The sequence below is a fragment of the Culex pipiens genome, chromosome 3 (assembly GCF_016801865.2).
Source record: "Culex pipiens pallens isolate TS chromosome 3, TS_CPP_V2, whole genome shotgun sequence".
NCBI lineage: Eukaryota > Metazoa > Arthropoda > Insecta > Diptera > Culicidae > Culex > Culex pipiens.
The window spans coordinates 165741258-165757438 of NC_068939.1; the positions used below are offsets into that span (position 1 = coordinate 165741258).

The window sequence follows — 16181 nt, forward strand, 5'->3', positions numbered from 1 at the left end:
GGGGGAACATAAATAAACCAAATTAATCCGTCTACAAATAAATAAATTAACATAAAATTCAAGCTTATCAAAGCAATCTTTATGCGTTTATTGGTACAATGTCACCCCTTGGCTCAAAGTCACCCCATTTTAAGTTATTTTTGTGCAATCTAGTTTTCCTTGACTTAAAATTCTTTGATGTAGGAGTGTTTTTTTAATATTAAGGTATAAACTTGTAAATAATATACTTAAGTCACTTCACTTAGGCTTAATCCGGCTAAGTCAGAGCTGTAAATCGTTTTTATATCATTCTGCTACATGTTAATACAATTTAAAACCATGACCAGTTATGTTTTGGAGTTAAAACATTGAAATTTTGATCATTTCCTACGCATTTCACATGTGATTTCTCCTTAATTTCTACTCAAAACACTAAAACTGACCGTATTTTAAATTTCTGCCGGCAAATATTTTGAAACTCGGCCCAGAGGTGCAGAATGGTCCCAGGAACCATGTCCAATCATTGGTTTGGGTGGAATTTTTTTTTTCATAATAACGGTCTGTGGGGGACCCGTGTTTTTTGCTATTTGATAAGTAAAAACTGTTCTTTCTGTAATTCTGTAATTTCGGAAAACTTATCTTTATTCTTTATTTACAAAATACTTTTCAAGATCAATTTATCGAGAGCTACCTCCTAATTGCATGCTACATAATGGTATGATGTTATTGTTCCTCCCAGGATTGTGAAACACCTGAATTTACGGAATTTACCTGATAATTCCACAAAAAATGATCTCTGATTTTATTATTTTTGTGAATTTCAAGCTTTTCAAGTTTTCTTCAAAAAACTAGTATTTATCTCGGGTGAGTTTTCAAAAAGCCGTAGGAGCCATCGTGACCTCTGACACTATTTCTTGTTTTTCTCGAAAATGAAATAAAATTTCATTTATTTTAAGTTTGGGGCACTTGAAGGACGTGTAGATGAACAATCTCGAGCATTTTTGATATTAGTTTTTCGTAAGTAGGTCGTAAGTTTTCGGAGTAGGTATGTTAAACGATAAAATTTTCAGATGGTCGCTGCGGCCAAATTTGATGCTCACATTAGCTTGCGAGGCCACATCACGGACGAACGGACATGACACGAATGGTACGTTCGTTTGATGGCTAGTTCCACACTGAGTGCCGCACTCAGAGCTGTCAAAGTGTTTCTTTGAAGAAACTCACGCTAGTTCCGCACGAGTTTCACCGCCATCTTGGAACTGAAACTCTAGTGCCGCACTCGATATTTTTTCAGTTTCATGCGAGTTCCACGCACACTGACAAATGACGTTCGATTGAACCTAAACTGGCACCGACGAGTGCGGCACTCAGTGCCGCACCGGCTCTTCAAACGAACGTACCAGAAGTTTCAAAAAGTGAAGCCGGTTTTCTTTTACTTCTTCTTAACGCAAACCTGCGCAAGCGAGATCGCTTGTGTCAAAATCATCGCGCTACGAGGTTTCTTACGTAAACAAAGCCAGCTGATGTCGCAAATTCATGAGCACTTTTTGAAATGGTCGTATGAATTTATAATAAAAATGCAATTTACCGATTTGGGCCGTTCTGACCTCATTCGATTCGTCTTGGGGTCCCAAAAGTCCCTATTGAAAATTATGAAGTTTAGTAAAATAATTCAAAAGTTATGCTAAAAAATTGGGTTCTAAAGCCCTATGTCAATTTTTATGTACAACGTTAAAAAACACGATTAAAAACCATTTCTGATCACTTTTTTTTTTCATTTTAACGCAATAAAAAAATTTGACAAGACAACATTTTTTCGATGGATCAACTATGGGCCCCTTGGAACGAGCTGTCAAGTAGGACCTTTTCTGTCAAGAAGGACCGTGAGGTTAATTTTTCAAAATTGATTTAAAAATCCATTTTAATCTCTTTGTGGTCGTACAAAGGGTCATTGTACTCAGAAAAATAAGCTTTATCGCTGTAAACAATAATATCAGCAATCTATGCTTCATTTTAGGACCCAATTTATTTTTGTCATGCTATACATTTTTAGAAAGGTATTGAAAAGACCTTTCTAACGCGTCCAAAAGATTGAGATCTGACAACTCTATCAAAAGAGACGTGTTTTTTTTTTAAATAATTTGCAGCCTGGAATGGTGATGTTTTGGAAATTTGGTTTCAATGGGACTTTTATGTAAAACAAGCCTTACCCGAAAAACTTCGTCTTTTCCTTTTTTCGTTTGTTGACGTTTTTAGCTTTTTCCTTGTTCAGCCTCCTATGATCAAAATTTGATTTTACGCAACTTTTTACATACAATCTGCAGATTTTCCGGAATCGGTTCCAGAGTGGCCAAAGTTGTCACTTTTTGGCCTAAGAACCTTCCTTGGGCTTATACGAACTCAACGCAACAAAAAGCACCTCGATCCGACGCTCCGTATTGAACTGATTCGCGTTCGAACAAAACCGTCGAAATTTTTTTATATATAGATAGGGGCAAGGGGGGCAGAATGGACCAGGGGGGCAGAATGGGCCACCCTTGGTTTTGGGCTTTAGAATGGATTTAGACTAATTGTAAGGCAAGGGTCTTATAAAGGACGTCAAATAACTTCACCATACCGAAAACGACGTTTGAATTCATTGTATTTTTCGAATCATGTGCAAAAATGTAAATTTATTAGAAAAACCACGCAAATGTTGTTTATTTCGAGGTTTTTAAATAAGCTTTCTAAAAAGTTGGATTGTTTGAAAAAGTTTGCTCAATGCTTATAACGATACTAGATGTTACTACCAAGGTATACAATCAACAACGGAACCTTAAAATCATTTAGAGGCTTGGTGGTGAAAGTGTTAAAATAAAATCCACTTGGGGGCAGAATGGACCACCCTTATCCTGCCTTATAAAAACAATCAAAAGTTAAGAAATTTGTATTAAATGGATTATTTCACTCCTGGTAGCTTGACAAATAAAGTTTAATGCAACATTAGTTGATTTGCTAGTTGTTTTGATGATTATTTGTAAAAATAGAGTCCTTTTTCAACATATTAACACTATTTTCAAAAATGTTTGTTTTGTTTAGTGTCTAACTATGTTAGAAAGGTACCTTAAGTCATTTCTTATCTCCCTTCAACGTTGTATTAGACGAAATAGCTTGTTTTCTAATGTGGCCCATTCTGCCCCGCAGGGTGGCCCATTCTGCCCCGCACCCTAGAAAAGTAGTCGAAAAAACTTTTTTTTTTTAACGTGGCTCAAAAATAGTTTTAAGCTAAAAAATTTCATCAACCAAGTATACAACATTGAAGGGAACATCCCAAAGTATAAGCCTACTACACTGAATTCATAAGTTTTCATGTTTTTCCATGGTTTTTGGCGCATTTTACTTAGGCGGGCCATTCTGCCCCCCTACCCCTATATATAGATGTAGATTAGACGTCAATGATGAATTCCGAAAAAGCGTTATTTTCATCGAAAAAAAAAATACAAAGGTAGTTTAAAAAACTCTGGCATTTTTATTACTCAACTGTTAAAATTTTTGTCACATGTGGGAAATTTTATGTACTTATCGAATCTGCAATAACCCAGAAGCGTAATCATTTTAAAATTTCGTGTTTTTCTAACTTTACAGGGTTATTTTTTCAGTGTAACAATGTTCTACAAAGTTCTAGAGCATACAATTACAAAATTTTTGATGCATAAACATAAGGGGTACAAAAAAAAAAGTGTTGAATAGAGGTCGAGGCAACTGCTGAGTGAGTAGACGGAGAATGATCCACAGGTGACAAAGGATTTCTTCAAGAGAGCTAAGTAAGACAACAAGTGAGCTAGATTTTTCGACAAATTTTTATTTGACATTCTCGCCTCATATGTATAATATATTATCAATTTTATTTCCATCCGTTATATTTTATAATAAGAAGATTATAATCGATGGTTGGCATTTCTCTTTTTTTCTCCCTAATCCGGCTTGCTATCGTGCGCAATTTCGTTTGTGTGGGTGTTTTGTGTTTATCGATTCCAAAGGTGCCATTTATGTGGGATCTGGTTTTGTTTAAAAGTGTTTTTTTTAAATGTTGTAAAAGCTGTAGTTTGTAAATTCTTCATTTCTTTTTGTATCGGTATGTAAGCAACGACTCTACATTTATATTTAGTTGATGGGGAGAGCGCATATTTCAACGGCTAGATTATTGTGAAGACTTTTTTCTTCTCTAAAACAGCAATATGATGATGGTTTATACGACGATTTGACACTCCGATCAAAGCGATTTTGTGGGGTTTCTGGGAAGGAAAAAAGTGCACGATTGTTTGCTTTTCACTATGATTCTATAACGTATATTTTATTGTGTGTTTCTTTTTGCTAAGCTACGTTCTTTTTTTTTCTTCATTCAACTGTCTTCGTTTGCAAATAAAACAATTAAAACAGTGAAAACATGTGTTTCTTTACTTTTCTAGAGTTTGCAAATGCAATGAGTGCGTGTGAGCTGAGATGTTTCGTGAAGTGTGTTACGAATAGTTTGTGTGTGTGTGTGATTTTTTTTTATCGAGTATCGATTACCAATTTCTAGATTGCGTGTAGAGCGTCACGGCGAGTTTATGTACAAAGGTGGTGATCCCCAAGCTTGCAAGAAAGTAAACAAACTAATGCTGCTTTCCGAAAAATTGCAGGGATCACGTTGGAAGATGATAGAAAGGGAAGAATATGCGCGCGTACTAGAGTCACTAGAAAAAAAGTCTTAAAACCTAAGATATGAACGCAAGTTTGCAAAGGAGGGAAGAAATAGCAGCGCGTTTCTTTTTAAAATAAATAGTCGCTCGCGAGCAGTTAAAATACAGATGTCTAAATACAAGGGGCTGGAAACTCTAATATTACTTAAGAATACTGAGTATACTAACGATATTCCAGTATACTTGTTAGTATACTTACTGAACAGCAATAAACTGTTAGTATATTAAGATACTCTCAGTATATTGGTAAGTATACTGGCGATTGGAAGGAAATAATAAGTATACTAACATATATTTTGATATACTGGTTAACAAAATAATTATAGATCTAAGAGTTTCCAACCCCTTGTCTAAATACAGAGTTTTTTTTTGTTTAAATCGCTTTTTACAAGTGGGGTTTGTTGCTAATAACTTTTGTTGCTTTGCCTTAACTTTGTTTGGAAGCAGTTTGAGCAGTTCTCTAGCTTTTCGCAAAAAAAGTTAGCTGATTTTTTTTTATTTGAAAGAAACTTAGTCCATCAAGTTCTTGTGTTTAGAGATGCCATTTGGATCATTAATCATTAGTTCCTCCATACAAGCCTTCGCACAAATTTGGGGAATGTCGGTTAAAAATAGCGTTTTAATTTAAAAATAAATACTAAGAAAAGGGATTTACCATTCTTTCCGAAAAAAAGAGAATAAATCTTCTTCCTTTCTGAAAATTCCAATAGTTAAACAAAAATTCCAAAAATTAAAAAAAAATAATGAAAAAATACTTGAAAATTTCAAACAATTATTTTTGTAAAAATTTCAAAAGTAAAAAAAAATCTAAAATTTAAAAAAAAATATCTAAAAATTTCACAAATAAAAACAACAACAATTCTAAAAGTTTCAAAATTTAAGAATTGTCGAACATTCCAAAAACTTCAAAAAAATCCAATAAAATTTTAAAAATTCAAAAAAAATTCAAATTCCAAAAATTCCAAAAGTTTTAAAAATCCTAAAAATTCCTAAAACTCTAAAAATTCTGATAATTCTAAAAATTTCAAAAATTTGAAAAAGATTAAAATATTCTAAAAAATGCTAATAATTTAATTTAAAAAATCCAAAATTCAAAAAAAAAAAAAATTAAATAATGCTAAAAATTCATTTTTTTAAATAACAAAAAAATTAAAAAATTCAGAAATTACAAAAATTCCAAAAATTTCAAAAATTTCAAAAAATCCAATAATTCCAATAATTCCAATGATTCCAATAATTCCAATAATTCCAATAATTTCAATAATTCCAATAATTCCAATGATTCCAGTAATTCCAATAATTCCAATAATTCCAATTATTCCAATTATTCCAATTATTCCAATTATTCCAATAATTCCAATAATTCCAATAATTCCAATAATTCCAATAATTCCAATAATTCCAATAATTCCAATAATTCCAATAATTCCAATGATTCCAATAATTCCAATAATTCCAATAATTCCAATAATTCCAATAATTCCAATAATTCCAATAATTCCAATGATTCAAATAATTCAAATAATTCCAATGACTCCAATAATTCTAAAAAATCCAAAACTCCCAAAGATTCTAAAATTTACAAAAGATCCTAAAAATCCAAAAATTCAAAAAATTCTAAAGATTCCAAAAATTTCCAAGAATTCAAAAAATTTCAAAAATTTTCATAAAATTAAAAAAATCTCTAAATAAAAAAAAAATTAAAATTTAAGCAATATTAAAATATAAAACAAAAATTTTAAAGGTGAAAAAAATGCATAAATAAAAAAATTAGAGCTAAAAAAATTGTTTTTTAAGTTACAAAATTATCCAATAGTTTCAAAACATTATAAATTTAAAAAAAATCCAAACATAAAAAAAACTAAAATTCCGAAATTCTATGAATTCTAATTATGAGGATTTTCAAATTTCACTTTCAAATTGTTAAAACTATTAAATTTCAAACTCAAAAAAAATTAAAATCTAAAATTATTTAAAACCAAGAATTCTAAAATAAAAAAAAGGATTTGAATGATCACTTACTTGGAAATTTAAAAAAATTACATTTCAAAATTGTAAAATTTCCAGATTCATTATTTTGATTATTAAATGATTTTTGATAAATTTTCGATTGCTTTGAGTTGTATTGCATTTTTTTTTATAGAGACTTGTATTGATGTACCAATCATGCAAAATGCCTTCTTTGGACATAAGTAAAGGGTGGAAAAAGTTTCTCCCAATTGAAAAAACTGCAATTAAAAACCAATTTGCGAAAACCGTAAAGATCTTGGCTCAGTAAAGAAAATAAGGCGTTCAATCGATAAAATGGTAACTTAAACGTGATTGCATAGGTGGAGGCTACAAATTGGCGGTGCGTTGCGGATTGTTATCTACTGTTTCTACGTTGATGATGGATTGTTTTACTCTAACTTGTGTAAGTTGTGTGTGATTTGTATATTTTAGTTACTTGTTTGAAGTTTAGTTTTTCTTCTTCTCGCGAAACAAGTTGTAAAACATTCTCAAAAATTGTTTATTAAATTTTTAAACCTTTCGTTTGTTACGCATATTTCGTAATTTTTTTTTTCTTAAATATTTCGAGTGGTTAAAACAGTCTCTAGTTGGAATATAACCAGCAAAGTTTCTTTTGTTTTCGTTTATCTACCGTTTTATTAGTACGATTTTCTATCTTTTTTGAGCTGCTTCGGCTGCTGCTGCTGCTGGCATACACAATTTTTGGTCTCTTTCTCTTTTACACAAAACAAATAATAAACATACAATTAAATTTCCTCTTCCGAAGAAACAAAACAAAAAATAATAAAAAAATAAACATCACCTCCCTACTGTCTCCTCTGGTTCACCACGACGACGGTCCGCTCGCGGCTGTCCTCCCGTCCGATGCTGTTCCGGCTGCGCGGTGGCGACGTGTTGCTCCCGTTGCTTCCGGCCGTCCCATTGCCGTTGGCACCGGCAGGCACCACCACAGTCGTGCGCGTCTTGCGCGATCGCTTGAACTTGGCCATGTCCTCGCCAAACACGTCCCCGGTGCGGAGGGCCGAAATGAGGTCGTCAAATTCGCCCGCCTTGTTGCCGGTGGCGTCGGTGCCGTTGTGGCCGTTTCCGGGCGAGCCCGGGCCGCCGCTCGGAGATTTGGACTTGAGGCCGAGATTTTTCGCCACCGAACTCAGCAGACCCTCCTTGGATTTGCGCTCGATGGTGCGCTTCTTGAGCTGGAAAGAGATGGGGAGAGTTGTTAATCTTGAATCTGAATCTTGAAGACATCTTTAAAACTATTTTTTAAGACGCCGCAAATTTCCACATTTCAGGAAACTTTACAAAAAAATCGAAAATCTTAAAAAAAACTGAATTATTTTCGATTCAATAAAAAGTGGTTTTGGCATTCTGCTTCCTTTAGTTCACACACGAACGAATGAGCACAACGTAAAGTCACTCACACTCAGTCATTCTACCGAAATTCCGACCAACTTCCCCGTGACTGCATTCAAATGATTGCTGTCACCACGCAGCACTGCACAAGCAAGAAAGAGAGGAAAAAAAGCGACGGTCATGACATGGCGCCTTACATGGCGCGCTATGTTAGCATTCACAGCATGCGATCGTCGATGATGAAAGCAGACTGACTAGCACTTTCAAATTTCGGGGACGCACACGCAATTTTTTGTTAGCTTAGAAAAAAAAGTAAGGGGTAGCCGTTGAAGTTTGCACTGAGAATTTGATAACATAAGTTTAATTTTTTATATTTTTTTTGTAATATTTCAAGGCCGTTGCAAATTGTTTTAAAGTTTATGTCGCCTCCCCCTCAAAATTGGTCCGAAAAATAGGGGGGCAAGTTTTTTTAAACTTGAAAATTTCAATGAAAATAGAAGTCTAATCAACTGAAAACAATCTGAAATTCATTTTATTAAATTTGATAATCATTTCTAGCATGTTTGGCCTGTTTATAATTATTTTGATTTTTTTTTTTGAAATTCCATTGTACAGCACCGAAAAGCTTTTTTTTTCTCGTCTTTGGTAAGGAAATTGGTCTAAGGGAATAAACTCAGAAAAATATTTGTAACGGGCTAGTAAAATTTGAACGAGAACTTCATAAATTATGCTAAAAAACTAATTAAAAGAGCAGTTTTACACACACAATCTTTTTTTTGATGGCATACAATTTGAAAATACATTATTGTATAACTTTCTGCTAAATAATGTACAAAAAGGTATTTTGAAATTGAAAGATTATTATTTTTATTAATAACACCGACCAACAAAATTTCTGTGCAGGCTCAACTCGAGGGGAAGCATGAAGTACATACACTTTGATTTTTTCAAAAAAATTTAGACAGGGCCGAATGGTTTTTCTTCAAAATTTGTATGGAGAATGAGTGCTGTTCGCTACTCCCACATATTGCGTGCAATTTTTGGATTGTATGCAATAGCGACGAACCGCCCTACACAGAAAAAAATATTCCTGTAAATTTACATTATTTATCATGTACCAAAAGGTATCATGATAAATGATGTATATTTACATTAGGTTCATTGGAAATTTGCATTAGATTCATTGGAAATTTACATTAGTTTTGAAAATTTACATTAGTTTTGATATTTACATTACTTTTGGAATTTACATTATTTCAAATCAACTAATACTGATTGGCCAATGGGAATGAGAAGCTCGACTTGGATTGCAGTAGGAAAAGGGTGTGGCCTATGTTCTATTTTAAAATGATTGAAGCGGGCAGCAAAAGGAAAATTTGATTTTAAAAAGTTGCTTCACAGGTAGAGGACGCTTTCTCGTCGACGGCCAAGTGGAATAACGCTGGACTGGAATCGAACGGACGACGGGTAGGCTGTTCGGTGTTACTGCTGCTACCCGCTGCCGACTGAGCCATCTTCGCATTTTATGAACGAGCGGCTAAAGCATCAACTTGCTCAGGTCGAGGCTCAGGCAGTGGGCCAGCGAAATATGAGAGCGATAGAAAGAGAACCAAATATAACTATTTTTAGTTCGGGTAATTTTGAAGTCAACATTTGGCAGAAATACATTGGATATATGATTTACATTAAATAGGAATTTACAGGAAGCCGAACACGGGTAGAAATTCATCAGATATGAGTTTCCATGCTCAACGTTTCCATTAGATTCATGATTTACATTAGATTTAGATTTACATTGAAGTAATTTCCATGACTTTTTACTCTTTACATCACATTTCAACATTACATTGAGTGAGTTTACATAAGAAACAGTAATTACGTGCTGTGTAAATTTACATATTTTTTTCTGTGTAGGAAAGGATTATTTTCAAAAAAATGTTGACGGGATCTTATTTCTCATTTTATTGATTGTAGTTTATGTTAAAAAAAAAACAGGACAGGAATTTTTGTTTATAAATTGCACTCTTGATTAACTGCAAATTTTATATTTATTTATTTCAGTCAGCCCAGGCAGACGGTAATAACAATGCCATTAAAATAACAAAAAATGTTATGGATTCTTCTTGAAAAATCCATTTTTGCATAAGGGTTTAATAACAGTTTATGTTATCATAACAAAATTTGTTATTGGTCTGATATTGGTTGAAAGCCAAAACAACTTTGAAATAACATTTTTTGTTATGGAAGAATACCTCCAACTGTTATTGGGATGATCGGATTAGTTGTTAAAATAACAAAAAATAATAACGAAGATTTGTTCGAAAACAACTAAAAATGTTATTAGTCTGTTATTACAATAACAATACAATAACAAAAAATCATAACGACGAATAACATATCTTGTTATAAATAACATAAAATGTTATTGGCCTAGTATTTTCAAATATCAAAAAATGTTATTCCCAAGTGATTTCCGTCTGCTCGGGAGCACTCAAGTTCTCACCAAAATTAAAAAAAAAACATATGAGAGAACCCTCCTCATATAAAAAGGTTTAATCATGAGATATAATATAAGTCGCTCTAAAATTACTAGATCAATAATTTTGAAGGCTCAATAACACTTATTATCGACCACATAAAATTTTAGGGTTGATTCGAAAATAATAAATATATTTATATTTAAAAGAGTGGACAAATTTCACAATAATAAGTCTTTTCAAAATTGACGCTATTCTGGTGAGAGAAACCCTCATTTTTTCCTGTTTACTTTTGTTTCAGTGGCTGAATCTCACTGAGCATTGGTCCAGTCTTCCATTTTCTTAGCAAGTTTATAGTAAATTTTCTGATATTTCGAGAAAATATTTTCAGAGGCTATAACTTGAAAAACGTTCATAATATCGAAATTTAGAAGAAATTCTTTTAGATCTAACATTTTTTAGCTCAATACATGGAATTTTTTGTCATCCATCCAAAAATGAGATTTAAAAAAAATTAACCATATTATTTTTTGAGTAAAAGTCTGATTAAAAAAAGTAAATTCTTTTTAGAGCGTAAAATTTTTAGAAAAATTCTGAGCAATAGCTACAAATTTGTCCAAGACAAAATTAGTCAGAAAACATTCGTAATTCGTAATTCGTAAAATTAATCAGAAAACATCGTTGAAAAAAAATCTGTGATAGGTTACGATTTGTGGAACCTGTTTAAGTGTGGGTGTGTGCCCGGGCAGACGGTAATAACAAAATTCATGCCATTTCAATAACAAATACTGTTAAAATAAGTTATGGTGTTATGTTATGTTAGTGTGTTATGGAAGTGTTATGGAATCTTATTGAAAAATCCATTTTTGCATAAGGGTTTAATAACAGTTTATGTTATCATAACAAAATTTGTTATTGGTTTGAGGTTGGTTGAAAGCCAAAACAACTATGAAATAAAAAAAAATTGTTATGGAAGAATACCTCCAACTGTTATTGGGATGATCGGATTAGTTGTTAAAATAACAAAAAAAAATTACAAAGATTTGTTCGAAGAATAACTAAAAATGTGATTAATCTGTTATTACAATAACAAGAAATTCATAGTATTTTCAAATATCAAAAAATGTTATTCCAAAGTTATTTCCGTCTGCTCGGGTGGTCCAATCCAATACCCGATGCCCGATGGCCGGCAGTTATCAGGCTTGGATTATTGGATAATGTACGAAAGATTCGTTTTAATTTTTTCGACTCTCCCCGCAAACGTCAAACCATACAAAATTGTTGCCGGATCTTTTTGGAAGAGAAGCAAAAATTTGTACCGATTTGACGTTTGCTGAGGTTGCCAAAAAGTTTGGTTATGTTACAGCTTGCAAAAACAATGCTATCACAGTTTTTTTCAGTCATTGAAATTATTTAAGATTTTTTTTTTAAATTCTGTCAAATTAAGTACACTCAAAACCTGATGATTTTACACCAACTGTTGTCAAACGAACGGGGTCAGTTTTTAGTTTGACACCCCTTTTACAAGGAGTTCACACACACTATTAAATGTTTGTTTTGATAGTGTGCGTGAGCACCGTGTAAAAAGTGACAGTTCGTCACTTTTTTTTAATTAACCAGCGGGGTAAAAACTAAAAAAGTGACCAACCACCGGAGGTTGCGTGCAGCTTGTTCAAAAATACGATTAAAAATTTTTCGTATAATTTGCTCAAGAGCAAATTTTTTCATAACTCTAAGTAAATTTTGAAAAACAATATTCAATTCCGCAATATTTCCAATTCCGCGTAAAATGTATGATCAACAATCGACATTTTGCCATCAATTTTTGAAACAATCATTAGTCTCCACCACCATTATAATAATAATTATAATAACGGATAATTATCCGTTAAACTCACCTCCGCCTCCTGTTTGGCGCGCTTCTCTTCCTCTTCCGCACGCCGCCGGAAGTTCTCGTTGTCTTGCTTGGCCTCCATCAGAGCCGTCAAGAAACCGTCAAAGATTCCAAAAAACTCGTCCGGTTGCACCACGGCTCCATCCTCACCAAACAGTCGCACCGCTCGGTCGAATCTAGAAACACACACAAAATATAAACTCTGTTCAAGAAAAGCCAACAACTCTAAACCTCACCTCGTCTTCATATCCTGGAACTGATCCTCCAGCTCAGCGAACCGCACCGACGCTTGCGCGTGGAACTCCCGCATCACCGGCAGGAACCGATCCCCGGGCTGCGGCACGCCACTACTCCTGTGGAACTCAATCTCCCGATTCACCTCGGCCAACCCGGCCCTCAACATCGAAATGTCCTTGTCCATCTCGCCGAGCGAAACCTTCGATGCTTCCTTCACGTGCGGCAGATCCTCCTCCAGCAGCAAAATGTCCTTGAACTTCCGCTCGATAATCTGCACCAGATAGTGCAGCAGCGTGGTTCCCTTCGCGGCACTGCTCTTGGTGTCCGCCAGTCGGTTCAGCGAGGCCAGCCGGAAGCCGGACGCATTTCCACGGGCGCCACGGTTCATGTAGTTTCCCAGCGCAAGCACCAGCTCGAGCAGCTTGCGAAGGCGCCGCGAACGGGCAACTTCGCGGGACGCTTCCATCACGCTGGAGATCCGCGGAACCAGATCGTTCACCGTCACCTGGAAGCGCTTCTTGTAGTGCAGGCTGCGCAGTCGCTGCTCGTAGTGGGGGATTCTGGAATGGAGGGAGAAACAGGTTCATTTTAGCTGAGTGGTTCTGTACGATTTCGAAAATTGACTTTTTTTTTATTTAGATGAAACTTTGTCAATGCATTCCTTATGTCAAAAGAAGTAATTTTGAATCATTAGTTTTTCCATACAATTTTGGGGGCTGGTCATACAAAAAAGGTAAGGATAAGGACTTTTCAGAAAAAAACAGGTACAGTCCAGACTCGATTATCCGAAGCCTCGATTATCTGAAGTTCTATTATCCGAAGGTTTGTATGGGAGTTCGGATAATCTATTCACGAACAAAACATTTTTTTTTCGTAGTTTTCTTTTTTATTATTTTTTACATCAAATTCGATTTCTGCGACCTCATTTAAATCAAATTTAAATAATTGATTGCCAATTGAATACATAAATGCATTTTTTAATATTTCATCACCGCTATTTTGGCCGCCATCATGGATTTGAAAATTCACTTTTGTGTTGTTTAGGGGTCAAGCTCGATAATCAAAAATATATCGAAAACAAGCCGTACCCGACAAACTTCGTTCTGCCTTTTTTTTTCGTTTGTTGACGTTTTTTGCTTTTTTGCTTATTCAGCCTCCTGTGATCAAAATTTGATTTTACGTAACTTTCTCCATACAATTTGCCGATGCTCCGGAATCGGTTCCAGAGTGGCCAAAGTGTCAATTAGTAAGCGTATAAACCCTCCTTGGGCTTACACGAACCCAACGCAACAAAGAGCACCTCGAACCGACGTTCCGTGTTGAATTGATTCGCGTTCGAACAAAACCGTCGAAATTTTTTATATATATAGATAAGACAACGAGAAACTTTATTTTTTGTCATTCGATTATCCGAAGTGAAATTTTGCCAAGGGTAATAGAGTGATAATAGAGTCTGAAACAAGTCTGAACTGTAGAATTCTAAAAAATGAGAAATTTCAAAAATCATTAGAAATGCGAAAACTCAAAAAAAAGTTCACAATCTAAATTGAAAAAAAAAACAAAATTGAAAAAAACAAAACTGAAAACACCAAAATTCTGAAAATATTGACATCTTGAAATTAAAATTTAAACAAAATGAAAATTGAATTTCTTCTGAATTTAACTTTAAAAAAAATCACACTCTTAAGAGCTCCAAAATAAATTATTATATTTAAAAAATATTTCAAAAAATAGTTTCAAATCAATTCTGGTATAAAAAATTAAATAAAAAATTAAATCATAAAAATTCTGAAATTTCAATGCAGTCCAGACTCGATTATCCAAAGTTTCGATTGTCCAAAGATTTGTGAGGGTATTTGGATAATCAAATCACGACCAAATAGTTTTTTTTTTGTTTTCTTGTTTTTAACATCAAATTCGGTTTCTGCGACCCCATTTTAGTCAAATTTGAATAATTGATGCCAATTAAATAAATAAATGCATTTTTGCAATATTTCATCACCGCTATTTTGGCCGCCATCTTGGATTTAAAAATTCTAAATCACTTTAGAGTAGTTAAGGGGTCAATCAGTAGTCAGCTCGACAATCAAAAATAAGACAACGAGAAACTTTTTTTTGGTCATTCGATTATCCGAAGTGATATTTTGCCAAGGGATTCGGATAATAGAGTCTGAACTGTAGAATTCTAAAAAATAAGAAATTTAAAAAATCTTTAGGAATGCGAAAACTCAAAAATTAAACATGAACAAAAAATGGGATTCAAAACTAATATTTTCATAAGTTCTATAACTAATTTGTATTCACAATTTATTCCAAGTCCAAACTACACAGTTGTTTAATTTTAAAGTTCAAACTCTAAATTGAAAAAAAAAAACAAAACTGAAAATACCAAAAAATTTGAAAATATTGACACCTTGAAATTAAAATTTGTACAAAATGAAAATTAAATTTCTTCTGAATTTAGCATTTAACAAAAAATCAAACAGTCCAAATTTCAATACAGTCCAGACTCGATTATCCGAAGTTTCGATTATCCGAAGATTTGTATGGGACTTCGGATTATCAAATCACGACCATCTTGTTTTTAACATAAAATTCGATGTTTGATTGCCTATTTAACTGAAAAAATGCATATTTTCAATGTTTCATCACCGCCATTATGGCCGCCAATTTGGATTTTAAAATTCACAAATCACTTTAGAGCAATTCTCTACGAAATCGGTCTTTTTTGGTGCCTTCGGTTTGCCCAAAGAAGCCATTTTGCATCATTAGTTTGTCCCTTTGTAAATATAATTTCTCATACAAATTTGGTAGCTGTCCATACAAAAATGATGTATGAAAATTAATTATACACGGTAAATTTTTTTTGGTGATTTTCAATTTCACTTTTTGTCGCTAAAACATGATTTGCAAAAAACACTATTTTTCATATTCTGATATGTTTTAGGGGGCATCAAATGCCAAATTTTCAGAAATTTCAAGAACGGGCAATACATCTTTGAACGAGTAATAAATTTGTATAATCAATACTGATTTTTTTTCTTCAAAAAATCGGAAAATCGGTCGCAAAAAAAATTAAATATCAATTTTTGATGTACAATCGAATTTGCATTAAAAAAGTACTTTTAAAACTAGTGCCTATAGGCTGGTATGCAGACCAACCAAGCTACCAACCAGCTACCTCTGGATTATGAGTCCCCTGCGCTGTCCGATTGATCCACACTGGCGGGACCAAAATGAAGTAAATCAGAGTGAAATAATCATACAAATATCTATGTTTTTACTAAAAATTTAATAATAATCTGAAATTTTATAACCCAACAAAACAACAAATTAAAAATATGAAAAAACATAGGTACATTTCAGAAATTTCAAAAAACTTTTTTTTTTAAATAATAAAGGAAAAATAAACAATAATCTGAAATTTGGAAATTAAAAAATATGCAGAATTGAATAATAATTTTAATATTAAAGTTTTTATAAATTCAATAGCTCAAAAATTTTAAAATT

At 33.3% G+C, this 16181-nt stretch overlaps 1 protein-coding gene across 3 annotated transcripts in view; it reads right to left on the minus strand.

The window, feature by feature from the left end:
• Positions 1-7379: 7379 nt before the first annotated feature.
• The window catches only part of LOC120419537 (disheveled-associated activator of morphogenesis 1), a 136715-nt gene continuing 127913 nt past the window's right edge, over positions 7380-16181 (minus strand). For all 3 annotated transcript variants that reach the window (XM_039582257.2, XM_039582250.2, XM_039582261.2), the window contains 3 exons: positions 12671-13231; positions 12439-12610; positions 7380-7906 (listed from right to left, as the gene is read on the minus strand). In XM_039582257.2, coding sequence (XP_039438191.2) covers positions 7517-7906; positions 12439-12610; positions 12671-13231 — 1123 coding nt within the window. In that variant the 3' untranslated portion in view covers positions 7380-7516. The remainder of the gene's footprint in view (positions 7907-12438; positions 12611-12670; positions 13232-16181) is intronic.